The 17,160-nt window shown below is 36.1% G+C and overlaps 1 protein-coding gene across 3 annotated transcripts in view; it reads right to left on the minus strand.

Moving 5' to 3' along the window:
- Positions 1-17,160, minus strand: part of CDH12 (cadherin 12) — a 537,195-nt gene that overhangs the window by 139,788 nt on the left and 380,247 nt on the right. For all 3 annotated transcript variants that reach the window (XM_068197278.1, XM_068197266.1, XM_068197271.1), the window contains one exon: positions 14,140-14,555. In XM_068197278.1, the coding sequence (XP_068053379.1) occupies positions 14,140-14,370 (231 nt within the window). In that variant the 5' untranslated portion in view covers positions 14,371-14,555. The remainder of the gene's footprint in view (positions 1-14,139; positions 14,556-17,160) is intronic.

Here is a 17,160-nt window from a genome sequence, read left to right on the forward strand (position 1 = left end):
CCTGTGCTTTGACTCCCTACTTAGGGAAAAGAGCTGCTACTTTCTTGCCTCACCGAGCCACTGCAAGGATAGTGAATGAAATGTTCAGATGCCTAAATGATGAGGCCCATAAAAGCACATCTTTGAATCACTCTACTTTATAGACAGGTTAATAAGCAAAGAGGACAGAGCAATTAATTTTTTTTGTAGGATCAATTACAATTTCTTTTTTAAAAGTGTTGCTCGCAAAAACAAAATAATAGGTTAGACATTAATTTATTTTTTAATTGTTAGTCTGTCTAATTTTACTGTCCTGGGTAATAAAATTATGCTCTATTTGCTACCAGACTCACCTGGCAGAAGACTTAGCTTGCTGAAGAAGGAATGATCAAGCGCACTACAGGACCAGGCCTTACAATATCTTTCAGATATGATAGTGTAATAAACATGTCAAAATGGTGAATAGAGTAAATAAAACAGTACATAAAAAGAACCAAACCCAATCTTGCTTGCATCTAAATGAAAGAATGACTTATTTTTTGTTCTGTATTTTGCTATACAAAAAAAAAAAAAAAGCACCTCAAGTCCTTGTTTCTAATATAAATCATACACTTGTTACTGCCTTTTAACGTCCTGATATCAAATTAGTCTGTTATCATGTAAATTACTCAAAGTAAGTAAATCTTTTACTTTTTAAAAATACCACAGCAACACATACCTTTACTGAAAAGAAATTTTCAGTTTTACTGGTCAGTTTTTCAAGTTTTCAGCATCTTTATAATGATTCTTAATCTGTACAAATGGTGTCTGCCAGAATTCATTTGGCCTGCACAGGAATCGCCTGATTCTGCAAACACTCATTGATTATTTTCTTGGACTCTAATACTGGCATCAATTAAACTAGAAGCAGTTACCTGCTGCTGGGCTGATACAGCTGGATTTGACAAGCAAGAGCTATTAACTGGCTTATATGACAGTGCTGAGAAGTATTCTTGGTTTCTAGAAAACATATACTGCACTAATAATGTCAATGAGGCTTTTTTCCTTAGCTTTCTTCTCCACAGTTTATGCTTCAATTCTCATAGTAAGAAAAAAAACAACATTGTCACAGCAATTAAACTGTCCTTTCTCACCCTTTTATTATAATCCTTAATTCACATTAGCAATAATTCATACATACTTATAGGCTGATGGTTTTTGACACAATACCTCTTGTTGACTATTCAAATCTACCACTTGACACACTTAAGAAAATATCTTTGGATCCTGCATTATAAAACACCAAAAAACTGTATTCTCTTCAAAGTAGTAATTTTACACTGACACCAAGGTACAAGAAAACATAAAAAATTCAGAATCAGCTGTGATCAACATCTTACACAGACATTAGTCCTGAAAACCAGCGCTATGAGAAAAACTTAAATAGAACAACCTCTGCTGAATGGCATAGAATCATCATCAGGGACTATGGTTTACCCACTGCCACAGTGACATAGAAAAGGATTTACTAATTAAAACTCATTTATTGACATTATCCTCTAGGATATTGGAACAAAAAATTCTCTCATCTTGTCTCAACTTAAACTTCTTTAAAGGACAACTTGAACTGAACACTAAAAAAGGGTTTTGGAAGACCCAAAAATTAAACAAAAACCAAAAGGCTGGTGAACACATTCCTGACAGGCCTAAATTCTTATTCAACTAGCACATAAAACACCTACTCTTCTTCAATATATGTGGGGTTTTGTATACGAAGACTTTATGCAAACATATACAGAACACTGAAGTTTTTTAAACTTGCAAGACGAACAAGGAATTCTTCCACACAAGTAAAGCAGAAGGTGTAATAAGAAATTCCTTTCATTTACTTCTTGATTTTCAGCTTATCAGGCAGTCAGAATAACAAGACATGATCACAAACCTCATCCCCTTAAAGAGGTCATTTTATTTTCATGAAGCAGATTGTGAAGTATAATTTAAATCACCTACTGCCTTTTATAAGAATGCCATAAGATTTGCATGAGGGCAAAAATATCCCGACAAGAAGACATACAGGAATACTTGTGCTTTGTATCTGTCTTGTATCTGCTTTGTATCATGCTTGTCTTTTGCAAGCATGTTTGAGTCTGAGTGTGGGTATCACTGTAGTTCAAGGGTTGTCACATTCATGCTGGATGTGGATGACGATCTTGCCTAGGAGGTTTCACTGCACCTGATTAAGTTCCCTCACATTCCCAAGTTGGCTTGAGCATAGGCTGAGCTAGTTCCCTCTCACTTAGAGTCAGAGAGGAAACCAAATTACCAACTGAGTGTGTGGGCTGCATCCTCAGCATAGCAAATGTATTTTGTGCTTAGCTCAGCTCAGATAGAAGGGATGCTCTGGGGGACTTGTAATGGGCCTGAAGAGGCTCAACTCTTTTTAAGGATGTTTTAAAGACAGTCCTCTGTCAGTGACATGGACTAGAAAACTAAAGAAGCAGTTTGTGTGGAATGGATGGCAGTATGAGATATTGAAAGGCATGAGGATTTGCAACAACATCCCAAGCCTCTTGCTAATTGGACATTTTTCTTATCATTACGTTTGTAATAGTGACCTGTACTACTGTCTTATGTTTTTTGAATCTAATATTATTACTAATATATCCAAATAAAAAAAAAATCAGTAAATTGCTATGTGAAGTACTGCAGATGTTTGCATTTTACATATAAAGACAAATGTATATATTTTTCACTAGGAGAAATGCTATTTAATAAAATGTATTTTTTCTGTTTAGACCTGATATCTTACTTGATGGAATTCCTTGCCTGTTAAACTATCCAAACCACATGAAGCAAAGTTAAATGAGTCACTTTTGAAAACATGAATAATATAAACATTTATCTTTATTTTATTCTAGGTGGAGGACCATGTCTGTTACTATCATTGGACTCCAAAGTATGGTATGCTGCAGTGGGTGCACGTGGCCTCCAACCCAGAACTCTGCCTTTGGCAAAGGTGAAGGTCAGAGTTCAGCACATAATTGCCAAATGTCCAGTAGTTCATGCAGATACTGGTGGTGACTATAGTTATTAGCCTTTGGCAAATTGATTTTTTATTAATTTCTTCATTCTGTTATCATTAGCATGAAAAATTCTGTTATCTCCACAGCAGCCTATGGCATGGAGCTACCTATTTTGGCTTGATTCATTTTGTGAAGAATCACTTCCTTTTCTTTGCTCTGAATGGCTGTTGGCTTCATTTGTGCCCCACACATCTTGCATTGGGGAAGGCAGGAATCTTCCCCCTTTAGTCTCACCCCTATGTTCTAGATATTTTTGAGACCTATTGTTGTATTGTGTTTTTATATTTCTGTAACAGTTCTGTAATGGTTTGCCCCTTCACTCCCCGTTTTCTCCCGGTGGTTCCACCCCGAGCTTTCCCACCTTTCCCTCAATGCTAATCTCCCCGAAAATGCTCAGTCATTCCCCTGTCCCCTCCCTGGTAGCCTGTCCATCACTCGGCTCCTCATCCCACTCTCCCAGAATCTTCCACCTTGGGCATCAAGTGGACGAGGCCCAGGGGTCCCTCCCTTAAACTTCCCCCATTGGTTTATCCTTCTACCTTCCACTCCCCCGAATCCCCCCTTTGGTTAATGGGCATCCCGTGCCCCTGGTTACCACCCCGGTATTTGAGCAGTTGTGAAAGCCTCGAAGGTACTTTTGGCTGTCGGATGCTCTGGCCTTCGGAGCTCCTCAGAGCTCGGATTAATCCTGAGACTTTTTCCCCAGTCTTGAGTCAACTCCCTTATTGCCTTCTCAGACATCCCCTCTCCTCCCTACAAGACAGACAGCATAGCGCTGTCTTAGCTGCTCCCCGACTCTCCTCGAGACACAGGGGAGTGTCCCCTTCAGCTGACCATGCCTCTGCTGGGCAGATGAATCCAGGGAGCATCAGAGTGGGCACAGAAGCAACCTATCATATCTCCTTCTCTTTGTTCCTTTTCCACACTAAGGAAATATATCTTACTCAGTTATTCCTCACTGACAAGTCAGTCCAAAGGTCCTGATCAACCTTTTGTCCTTGTCTGTACTTTTCCAAGTCCTTTGGGACACATGTTCTCTGAGACTAGAGAGAAATCCTTCCCAGTGTGGAAGATACAGGCTCACCAGAAATTTAGATACAAAGCTGTATTAATGACATCTATTTCCTTCAGCTGCTGCTAAGAATTTTTAACATCCCACTCGCTTTTTTTGGCACTCATCACACACTAGGCAAATGTGCATACAGCTATTATGAAACAAGATCTCATTTGAGAGAGATTATCATTTCCACAGAGAACAACAATTTATTAATGAAATTGGAATTATTCTCCTAATCCCACAGTATGTACCACTTTACATCAGATTTCATGTCTTATTTTAGTCCTGTTTCATAATGTTTTTCCCATTTTTTTCCATTTAGCCTTTGTCTTTAGTAACTCTAGGAGCTTAATTTGAAAAGCAAACACTTCCCTGGATACTCTCACACTTTCCAAGATAATTTATGATGACATTAAACAAAATAGGCCCCAGCCTAAATCCTTACTGATACTGAATCATAGTGTCCAGGATGAAACATAGTAATGTTTTTTCAGAGGTCAATTAAACATTTTCACAACAATAGGAGTGAATAATCCATCTGCTACTGAAAATCTATTTTTTTAGAAAGGAGTAGCAAGGTTTTAATGGCATAACAGTATCAATCATTGATAACAGAATCAATAACAACTCTAATTTACATCTTCAGGGACTGATAGCTAAAATAAATACAATGCACACAAGGTAATAATTTTTATAATTACTACTGGTGCTAGAAGACAGGAATTTTTTTCCAAGTTTGCTTTGTTCTTTACACACACTTTTTTCTCTTATTGTAAATACAAGAATAACTACTGAACACAGCTATTTAGACAAAACCCATTGTATTTATGTATTTATGAAAAAAACCTTCTCCAGAGGAAAATTAAATTTAAGCTAGTTACTGAAAATTAAAACTACATTAGTTTTAATTTTAGTATGCACCTATGCTAGTGGACATTGTGTTCCCTCATTAGTATCTTTTAGCTTTTCTCCTCCCTTTTTCACCTTCTACAAGTTCAGCCCCTGGGCTGGGTGGGGGAGGGACATATCAGCTAGCAGTGTGGATATAATCACCTTTCCCCTTAATCACCCTCTCCTGCCTATAAAGGCACATATATCACTGCCATGCAGCAGTCATAGAACACATCCATCTGGTACTGTGCAGTGAACTACACCAAGGAAATTATCTTAGAGTTATTTATTATATATTATATTAGAGTTATTTTTGAGTTTAAAAAAAAATACTGGAAGGAAAAGGCCAATTTTACAGCAGAATGTTTTTATGCTTTAGATCATCATCCACCCTTAGAAATAGCATCATCTTTTTCTAAGAGTCTGCAAATGCCTCTATGAGGTTATCGGATTAATTGGGATTTTTCTAAATCTCCATTTAGATTGACTAAATGATAAGCAAGTCACAACAGGGAGAAAACTATACCAAAGTGTTCCTGTAACAAAATTATTTTCCACTTCTGGGGCATCTAAATAATATTTGGTTATTTTTATGAATTATTATTATGTTCTCAGTTTTAATCTTGTCCCATTCCACTTTTCTTTGTTAAGACCTTTTTTGACTTTTCATGTTGAATTTTCTGCATTTTTTTCCTGGCTAGAAAAATATGTAATCTACTCTGTTTTATGAAATAATTATTATGTAAGAAAGACTAGGCTCATTTATGAAAGACAATTCTTTTCACCAACTCATGTAGAAAATATAAGGAGGATTTTGGGTACACAAGGTCTATTTGAAACTGGAAGAGAAGCTATGGAGTTCAAGGCTGCTGTTAACTGGATTAATTCCTCAGAATTTAACAGGTTACATAACAGATCTTTTGAAAGAAGAAAGGTGATTGTAACTTTTGTATCAGAGTGGATATCAGGTACTGGGAGACAGAAAGAAGGATTAGGGAATGATTGTCTTTAGAGGGAGAGGAGAGACAGGTCATGCAGAGCCTGTGGGACATGAAGCATTGCTGAGAAAGAGGGAAATGGTCATTGCCACAAAACCAATACTTGCTCCAAGTCCATTCTTTTATATAACAGAAATTGTGGTTTGACATATCACCTTCAGAATAGCAGGGGGTTTTTCACTTTAGGACATCTGCTGTTAAAACACTTTCAGAGCCCTAAATCACAAACTATGGTACATAATGGCAGCGCTTGACAAGACTAACAATCCCGATCATTTCTGTTTATGATTTGCATACAGGGATATTAACTGCAGTCACTGAAGATGAGATAACCTTCTAACTTGTTAGCTTCTCCTATATCTTGGTGCTGGACAGCTGATAGGAAATTATTCTTTCTTTTTCTTATGAAGGAAGCATGATTTATTAATGATAGATTGATCCTAGCTTTGGGGTTATGAGGTTGTTTTGTGGAGGTTTGTTTTTTGTTTGTTTGCTTGTTTGTGATTTTTTTGGGGGGGCTTTTTTGTTAGTGTTTGGGGGTTCTTTATTGTTTCTGGATATTTATAATTTTGTTTGAAAAAATGAATTTAAGTTTTAATTTTGTTACATTCTATTTCATGCTCATACTTTGGTTTTGAATTTCAGTGGTTATTTTTCATGCTATGTTTCCAAAGATTTGCATTTTATTGAAACAATTTAAATCACAAAATTACAGCATATTCTGAGTTGGAAGGGACCCACAAGGAACTTTGAGTCCTTCCCTGCAGAGAACAGCTTCAAGGGTCACACCATGTGCCTGCAGGCACTGTCCAAATGCTCCTTGAACTCTGTCAGGCTGATGCTGTGACTCCTTCCCTGGGCAGCCTGTTTCAGTGCCCAAACACCCTCTGGATGAAGAACTCTTTCCTAATATACAGCTTAAACCCCTCCTGACACAACCTCAGGCCATTCCCTTGGGTCCTGTCACTGGTCACCAGAGAGAAGAGATCAGTACCTGCCCTTCCTCTTCTCCTTCTGAGGAAGCTGTAACTGCAATAGGATCTCCCCTCAGTCTCCTCTTGTCCAGGCTGAAAAGACCAAGCGTCCTCAGCTGCTCCTCATACTTCCACTCAAGGCCTTCACCACCTTCACGGCCTTTCTTTGGATACTCCCTAATAGTTTAATGTCTTATAGTGTGGCACCCAAAACTGCCCCCAGCACTGGAATTGAGGCTGCCCCAGCTCAGAGCAGAGCAGGACAATCCCCTCCCTTGCCTGGCTGGTGATGCTGTGCCTGATGCCCCCCAGGAAAGGGTTTGCCCTCCTGGCTGCCAGAGCACTGCTGTCTCATGTTCAACTTGCCATTGACCAGGACCCCCAGGTCCCTCTCCACAGTGCTGCTTTTCAGTGAAAACTGTATAAATATCCAAATTATATAAGTATGCTTATTTTAACAATTATTTAAGTAGAATTATAAATTATTTATATTTCTGAAATTTGCATTTTAATTTTTTTTCCAATTACTGCTTTAATGCCAAATTCACATCCCTCTACAATGAGCAAAGGAAATAAAAAATCCACATTGTGAAAAAAAGTTATCCATCTCATAGATATTAAATCCTGAGCTTTAATCTAGTCTCCTGTCACTTAGCATTTCCTTAATATTTCTGTATTTTTTTTTGTTTTCCTGCAGAAAATTTATACTTTTGTAGCATATTTGTGGCATCATGGTATCTCCTTTTTTTTGAACACCCCACATGTTGCAGCAAACATAAATTTTATTCCATTTCTGAACCTTCTTGTTATTTTGGTTTACACATTTTTACCCAAATACAGGAATGGCTCCAGGTATTTAATACTTTCCCACATTTTGCTGTCTGGCAAATGCTATTTAATTTATTACTTGGCATTCTGATGATCTTCCAGAAAGGAGGTCTCGTGATTGCAGCTGAATTTTAATTGATGGTCTAATTCTTTACTAGTTATAAATTCAGCTTGCGTTGCTGACATACAGAATACATGTCCATGCCTGATCTGACTATCAATAACACTATGTCTACCAGGTGAATCAGAAATTCTCAGGCAAACTTCATATTTAGATTTAAAAAAAAAAAACAAAAAAACTTCAAATTTTCTTGGATTAACAGAGGAGACAATGTTTTTGTTTGTCTGTTCTCCTCAAGTCCTTTGATATATTTCTAAATATTTTTTTAATAATATTTTCCCATATTTCCATGTTTAAATAAACTTCCTGCACAGACGAAGCCATTTATACAGATGCATTCCAAATAAAACTACAATATGTGTAAGATTTTTCTTTAGCAGTTTAATTTCTACAAGCTCATTTGTATGTCTCCGTGTTGGCAACACAAATTTCAGACATGCAAGCACCATTAGCACTGTACACTCAGCTGTGTTTGGAGGTCTTGTGAGACCTAGTCATTCATTCTAATGGGACCATTTCCACAGGCTCTGAATCTTCTACAGTGATCACTGAATCCTTGTGTAATACAGCCTGCTAAACTTTAGACTTTGAAATATTTGTCTGTGACTTCCTTAGCTGTTCAGAACAATAACCTCAACCTTTTACATCCTCTAAAATGTGGGTGACAGCTCAAGAAGTTGATCCTTCATTTTTATTTTGATCTCTTATTGTCCTGAGCTCACTCTTTCTCCTCTCTCACACCATCACTGAAAACATAGCCCTCCTTTTTTTTTTCTAGATCCAAATACCTCATATAATTTTCATCAATGTAACGACCACAGGCAAGATCTTGGTCTTACTACTATTGGCTCCTAATTTATCTGCTATGAGCTACCTAAGCAAATCAATAAACAAAGTGAAGCCACTAGATCAATAATAAACATTCTGTTGCAAGTTGTTCATCTCTGCTGCATGTCTTTGTGCACCTTGTAAAAAGGTTAGCTTTCAGGAGTAAATATTAAATGCAAGTCTGACTTGCTCATGGGGGTTTTGTGTTTCCACAGTTCCATTTCCTTCTCACACTTTCAGATACAACTGTCAAAATTACTTTGTGTCTCACATACTCTATGCAATATACAGGATGCAAAGCTTTTAAAGTCATCACTTTTTTTCACCAGACATAAGTGGGAGAGACAAAAGTCTCAGCTCAACAGAGCAAGAAAATAAATCCAGAATTCTGATACCAGTTCTGATTCCTCTTACACCTTTTATACCATTTCATTTGTCCTCATCAATTTCCTTGTCTGTAATAAAGTGTGACAGTGCTTTTGCTTGAATATGTGCACAGCATAAATTCCGTAAGCCAATTTAGTAAGCCAGGTTCATGTGATCATGCCTGATTGCTCTTTAAATTACTACCTAAAGACCACTAAGGCCCAACAAGATTTCACTTTGATGTCAGGAGACAGAGGTGAGTATATATTCGATGTACTGAACAAGCTCATTCTCATACGTAGCATATCTTTCATATTAAAATCATACAGAATGAGTAACTGTGATGTCCTGCATCATGGGAGTCAATTAATACGTTACTAGCAGCAGTCCCTGAAACAATTTTCATCTCCTTTATGACGGCACTGTGTAAATGTCTAATGGAAATAATACATAGCTATCTCTAATATTCTTACTTCAGTTATGGGAATGGAATCTGATAAATTACAAAAAATCTTTTGACAACTTTAAATGAAATATTATTGTGATCATATTACTAAAAATCTAGTGGAAACACAATTAAAAAAAAAAGATTAGTTTAATCAGGGTACATTTATGTGGGTTTTTTTTCCTTCAAAGGGCAGTAGCTTTCAAATTCACTGCACGTATTTCTTTTCCTTAAATTTTTTTTTTCCTTCAAGTCAACTCAGTGCTTATGAATAATGCCAAAATGATAGCCACTGCTCTGTAAAATTGTTTGTCTGAACAGATTCAAAAAAAGCCGTGCATAATTTCCTTTACAGACTACCCTGTCATACAGATACTCACCCAAGAGGGAAAATAACTGTAAAAAGAGAGCATGTATTCAGAAGTACATGTTGATTTAAGCCTAATGGAAGGTGGTCAACATTAATTCCATCATATTAAAAATTATCCACTATAAAGTGCATAAATCTATGCTTATATTTCAGATGCAGAGGATAAATTATAAGGTTTTGAAAAAGCATGCTGCTTTGGTCACAGATAGAGAGCTCTGCTTCCTCCAAATCAGCACTCTTTCTGCCTTGATATATGGGCAAACCTTTGAAGATTATGAGGTTTTTTCAGGATAGAGTCAGATGAAAAATACCATATTGTTACATTACCCTGTACTTCCACAGAACAGTCACGAGTATTAAATTTTTCATCATCCTTTTCTCAACAAAAAATATCTGTAGTAGTTTGAATGTGAGCATGCATTAATGTGACAGAGGTTTAAACAACAAACTTGTAAAACAGAGGTTATTTATTAAGGTTATTAATTGGCAGAAAATTATCTGGTAAACTGAAGTTCTGGGATTATTTTTTGTGTGGTTTTTTGGTTTGGTTTTTTTTGGTTGGTTGGTTGGGGGGGGTTTGGGTTTTTGTTTGTTTGTTTGTTTGTTTTTGCTACACTGGAAAATAGAAATGTCCTCTACACTGAAGAGGACTTTGCAATCTTTTCCTATGCACCCAGTCTGCATCCAGTAGAAGCTACCATATGCCTGTCTCTGCAAACTTGAGGACAGACAGCAAAAAAAAAAATCTCACTGGAAGCAATTGTGCAGGTGTGCAACACAAGAAAGATGTGATGCATTTTCACACTAGGAATGCATAGACATATATAAAGGGAAAATGCCACATGCAGCATAACCAAAACCTTTGCTAGTACTGTCTTGACCATGTTGTTCTCTTGAACTTTCAGTTTATTTTGCTGCCTCTGCATGTCACTGTTGAAACAAACAATAAAGCAAGGTTACAGACATTTGTAGTGTTCTGGTGGGGCTGCACCCCCTTCAGCTATCCTTGCATAAGGGTAATTAAAACTGCTGCCTTGTTTAGGGGTGTAAACTGTGCTGGGACTTGTTTATGCTTGAGGACTTGATCCTCTGGTGACTTCTGTCATCATTCACTGAGACCTGTGCTTTTGCACAAAAAAAAGTCATGAATTTTTTGTCTTCATCCACACCTGCTGGTTTTGCCTGGCTTTCTGATCTTCACAGTACCAGGAAAACAAGTAAAGTACTGCAAAGTAAATGAGCAAGCCTCAATTTACTCCCAGAACACTGTCCATTTTCATAGGTTGCATCATAATATCATATTCTAATTTTACTTTTTAGACTGGACCTTCTTAATGAATGTTGAGCAAAGAGGGTTATCTTCTGTAATCAATCTGATGGATTCTTATTCTTCTTCCAGATTACATGAGCAGATTCCCAAACTTTAATAATCAGGTCAAATGCTTTTAATGTGTATGCTTCAAGAACTATTTCAAAATCACCACCTGTAAGCTAGCCTAATCCCCATCAGTTTGTAAACTATATTTTTATTTGCAACCTGACATTTCTTGAGATAGTCGTCTAAAAACAGGCATGAAAGGAATTACATGCAATGGCCGATAAAAGAAGACATTATTTATGTAAATCTGTATTCTCTTACAGAAGGTTTGCAATATTAGCTAGTCACCCTCAACTGTTTAGTGAAACTGTTAGCTGATTTAATAGATACATTAACATCTATTTATAAATTACTGTGAAATTATTAGTGCAGTAGTTCTATAATAAGTAATATAAATGCCTAAGCACAGGTGTCCCGATATCATGGCTAGAAGATAAAACCCTTGTGATTTCAGATCACATGAACTATCCTACACTCTATAATATACTTATTATTACTTTAAAATATATAGCAGTAGCATTTTAAAAATAATTACATCGAAAATATATGCTTTGGGAAAAAACATGTCATTTTGGTGAATCATTTGATTCTGCAGATTTAGTTCTGCAACCAATCCAGAACCCAACTGTATTTGACATCTTAAAAAAATGATGTGATTTTAAAAAATTGCATATGATCTAAAGATATTGATTAGTGACTGTTGGATATATTTTAGGATGCTGACAATGGTTTGAATTTATATGAAGTTTGGCTTTTGCTATCTGGATCTAAAAGCACAATTTCTCTAATAAACTTCTCTCAGTATTATACCTGCATTGAGATCTTTGTGGAAAATAAGGGGAAAACACCAGCATCTCCATCTTGGTTTTGTTTATTTGTTTGTGTTCTGTTTTTTGTAAGAGATTCAGCAAAGGTGACATACAAAGAGTGGCAGGGTTTGTTGGGTTTTCAGATATAGTAAAGCAAATAGTTAATATAGATAAACCAAGTTGTGATAAATATCAAAATAAACATTGTTGAAGAAATTTATTACCTAGAATTAATTGCTGTATTCTAGAAGCAGGTGTTTTGATGTAAAAAAAGGGGTTTGACTTTTTGACTTTCCTCATACTTGAAAACTGTCACACAATTTGTAACAATTAAAAAAAGTCTTAAGAAGTAAAAATATTCCAGGTAAATCTGTAATAAGTGTTAGTCTTAATGAACATATTCCATTAATTCTAAAGTTGCTTATAAGCTGAATGTCAGTGAAGCAAACACAGGACAAATAAAGAAGCTGATTTATCAGTATATTGATAACAGTCGATTTTGTGCAAAATTAAAATCTTTTTGGCAGTTTAGAACTGACTCTAAATGACAACCAAGAAAAACTTACACAAAGGAATAAAGACTAATGAAAATATAGTGATACATTAGTAATATCCCTGTCTTTTGACATTAAAGGCACAGCAATCACATTGCCTGTGCTACAGCACCAAATGTGATGAGAGTCCTTGTTGACATCTTCAGCGAGGTGCCAGAACAAAGGTATGTCTTAGAGAAAGTGTAACTTGTATCAACTGGATATCGCAAATATGATTTTTTCCATTATGTGGTCCCCCTTTCTTCAGACTTACAGCAAACTCATTGGATTAACTTTGTGATACAAACATACTGCTTTGCAAATTGCTTTGACCAATATATTTTAGGGCTTAACACATTTTAGGACTTGCTCTTCACGTGCAGTATCCAAGTACATTTTTGGCTGCTGTGCTAAATAATCTAGTGTTTTATTTATACACTCTCAGAATAGTTTTATGGAAGGATAGGAGGAAAAATTAATTTTCTGTTGATTTATTTATATTTAGGAAACAAAAAAGATTTCCCACTTGTACACTAAAAAAAATCCTGTTCACAATGGTATTAAAGTAAAAACTGAAGCATGATGACTCATTTTTACAGTAGGTGAATTTGAAACCTTGCTATCTAGGGAAGTGGCATTTGGGGACCCTGGAAGCAAATTCCTGACTTGTTATTTTCACTGATTAAAGTCCTTTACTTAAACTGAAAATTATACACAGCATGCAATTATACACTCTGCTAAGATTTTCTTCAGGTGTCCTTTTCAGCTTTCCTTTCTGAAAACTCTATTGTTTAAATTCACCACCTCCACTACCTCAAACAGTTTTCTGTCATTTACTTATGCCCTCTTACAGAAACAGTGGACATATAATGAGAGGGAATTGCAAAAATTCTCTGCAGGCATGATTGTGCATGTCTACACACAGTATAAAAGCTGTAGTGCAGGACTTTGAATTATGAAGCAATAAAACATATTAGAAACACTTGAAAACAATATGAACAATCAGAAATAAAAGTAAATGGTTCTGAGACATAAGACAACAGACCAAAAAGGATGCGTCTTCATTAGCTGAAAACAGACTTGGAATAACCATACCAATCACAGGAATGATTGTTCATTCTGGGCTTGAAATTTAAAGTTTATATCTTATCTCTTGATATCAGAACAATGTTTGTTGCTAAAAATCAAATATGCTATCACAGTAGTCTCAATTAAAATTAGTTGTGAAACATAGACATATCAGAACTCTCTTATTTTGTTTCTTTGCTTTTATTATTGTTGTTGCTGTTGGTTTTGGACAAAAACAGGGAAATAAGACAAACATACAGAGACAGAAAGTATATTGTGACTAGAGGAAAGGCTGGATGTTAAAAACAATGAGCAGAGGGAACTACTGCCAGTTGAAGTAGATTTGTCCCACCAGAAACAGGTACACATTTATAATATATTATACTACTTCTCTGTATCATTTGAACTTTCAAAGAAATAGTAAAAAATTACCTTTCCCACATACTGAGGTTCAGAGCCCATGTACTCCTCCAGCACAAAAAATTGATTCCACACCCAGCCTCGTTTGACTCGCTGGGCAGATGATCTCCTCCCTGGCACTGGGACAACATTTTCTTTTGGCTGTGCTTCTAAAATCTCTTGTGCTTGTGGATGCAGTGGTGTTAGGAGACCTCCATCGAACAGGACCCAGAGAAGCAGGGATAAGCAGTTCCTTGTGAGCATTGGCAACAGCTTCCCTATCGCAAGTAATAAAATCTCCAGCACTTAATGCTGAGCAGAGGAATCCAGGTTTGAGGTGTCTGTGGCCTTCACCACTTAGCTTCTGATTTTATTGCAGAAATGCTAATGCAGGCATTAATCCTTCTGATGACAAGGTATTTGCCGCAATAAATTCCATCTATAGGGACCTATAAAAGAGATTTACATGCAACATCAAATTACATAGGATTACACTAAAGCATTCATCAAAATTCTCACACCTAGTTAGTTTCTAGAGACAGAGAAAAATATTAAGAATCACAGTTTAAAAGAGATTGGTATTTTCATTGTAGCATTGAACTGCTCTAGAACATTGTATAGTTATTACCTCATTCTTGCTCTGCTCAGCATTACCTTTGTGTCTGTCTGAGACAAGGCTGTAGTATTTGTTTTAGGATCAGTTATCAAACAAAACTGTTTCCCATCAGTGATAGCAAATATGTTTACTCAATTTTTTACTTTTACTCAAATTTTATTCAAAAATCTTTTACTCAAAAAAGATTTACAAACAAAATACTGGAGAACAGTGGATCCACTCTTTCACCCTATTGTCCAGAGCAGGAACCTTTACACTCTTTCTCTGCCAGAAAAGCCTCTTGAAGTCTTCTCCACAGTGTGCTGGTTGCAGGTATAAAAAAATAACTGTCTGTAGGACTTAAGATAGAAGCAGTTTACATTTTAAAAGCAAAAATACAATTTATAGCACTATGGAATTCACCACTTTGTTAGGGTCATATTGTGTCATTGATTTTTAAGCATAGGTTTCTAGGAAATCAATAGAGTTCTGGTTAAAAAACAATGACATGATATTGACCTCAAAAAAGAAGAATAATAAATTACTTGACCATATATACTTCTATTTTTCAAATACTGCAAAGGCTATATTTTCCTTATGAATAATATTATTACTATCTGTAACAATAAATAGCATAGAAATTCTTATTATTTGGGTACATGCTGAAGTATTTAAATAGAAAGGATTTATAATCAGGAACCTGGAAAACTTATCAAGTCTTAAAAAAGAAATAAAACACCTTAGAAGAAAAACTGCACTTCCTAGGCTAAATTTAAGGTGACATTTTCTGTTCTGATTTGAAAGGCTAGGTTTTAGGTCTTAATAAAAAAAAAAAGTAAAAAACGTGGTGAAAGGTATCTACTGAGTGATTTAATTCTACCTTCAGAAAGGATAAAAGGTGAGGAAAGAGCTCCCATCTGCTCGGAATCCTTTAAATAAAAGTTTTTCTAAGTTATGTTCAAAACATTTCAATGTTTTTCATCTACAGCAAAATATTATTTTGTGCAATGAGTAAAAAGCTTCTTATTTGCACTATCATTTGCAGCCTGTGGATTTTATTCCAGCAAAGGAACTTTAAGACATGACCCAACCACAATAGAGATCTGCATTCAGTATATTTTGTATTAATTTATTTTTTACTGAACAGTTCACATGTGTTTTTCTGCTTCTCTTTTTAATGCATTTGGTGATATATAACATGACATTCAGACTGTGTTCATCCATAATTCAGTTCCAAGTCTTCCAAACTTTTTTGCCTCTCCTGATCCATGGTTGCAGACTGCATTCTTCATTTTTATGGCAAAATCATTGTAATCATGATACATAGCAAAAAATAAAACAAATGAATTCAATATATATCCTTTGAATTGCCCAGACATAGATGGGAGGTGGAAACAAATATAAAAAAAAGGGGTGGGATAGTCTGCAATGCTTCAAAAATACCAAAATCGTGTTGTAGTCAATTTAATTGCCATACCACTTCTCTTTGCTGAGGAGACTCTGTACATTGCAGTTCTCCCAGCAGAGCTCTGCCTCCGGCCATGTCTGTCAGTCAGAGAGCTTTTAAAATGTTATACAGCAGCAAAAGTAATGCAAAGAGATTGAAAGACTTCAATGAAAGGAGAGCAATTCCCCCTCGGCTGGAAGGTTAGTAACCAAGTGCCAGACACAGAGCACTTTAACCTCTTCTCCATTGGTCTCCCTGACAGCCTCCCAGAATGCCTACTGCAGAGTCAGGAAAGAACAATGCCAGTGCTTGCTTAATTTCCTACAGCTTCAAAAAGATGATGAATGGAAGGGTCAGAGAAAAAAATGGGAGGCTAATGGATGTTGCAGTACAGGATTGTAGCACAGATGCCCTCATCAGCTGCAAAAGAGTTTAACGTGAAGAATTTATTTCCATTTTTCTTCTTTTTTTTTCTTTTATTTTTTTAAATTTAAACCTCAGCAAGGCAAATAATTGAGACCGTCATAATTTGGCACTTGAAATAATCACTCCAGCTTGCTGTTCTGTAACATTTGTGCTGTAGGAACCTGAGGCAGAAGGTTCTCCCCCAGTAGCTTCTTCTTCCCCATAATTTCATTGCTGGCTTTGCAGGAGGCTTTGTGTAATAGAATATATTTCATAGCACCATTGGAACGTGTACAGGAATTCAAAGGCTAATATATATATTTTTCTTTTGGTCTGGGCTTATTGTTTTACACATACTTTTTAAGCTACACCAAAACCTTAGTGCCTTTATATTGTCAAATATTCATTGGTCCCTTATCTGATCAGAAAACTACTAAGACAACTAGGAGACAAGGATTTAGAAATCCACTCAGTACAATTAACCATAAGGAAGGTACATTATTTCCTATATTTTTAGGGTATTACTTCCAGTGATGCTCATAAAGAAATATTTATCCAGTGAGATAGTTGTGAACAGACATGCACCCTCGTTGCATCTCTTTCCTAT

This window comes from Anomalospiza imberbis, chromosome 1 (genome assembly GCF_031753505.1).
Source record: "Anomalospiza imberbis isolate Cuckoo-Finch-1a 21T00152 chromosome 1, ASM3175350v1, whole genome shotgun sequence".
Lineage (NCBI taxonomy): Eukaryota > Metazoa > Chordata > Aves > Passeriformes > Viduidae > Anomalospiza > Anomalospiza imberbis.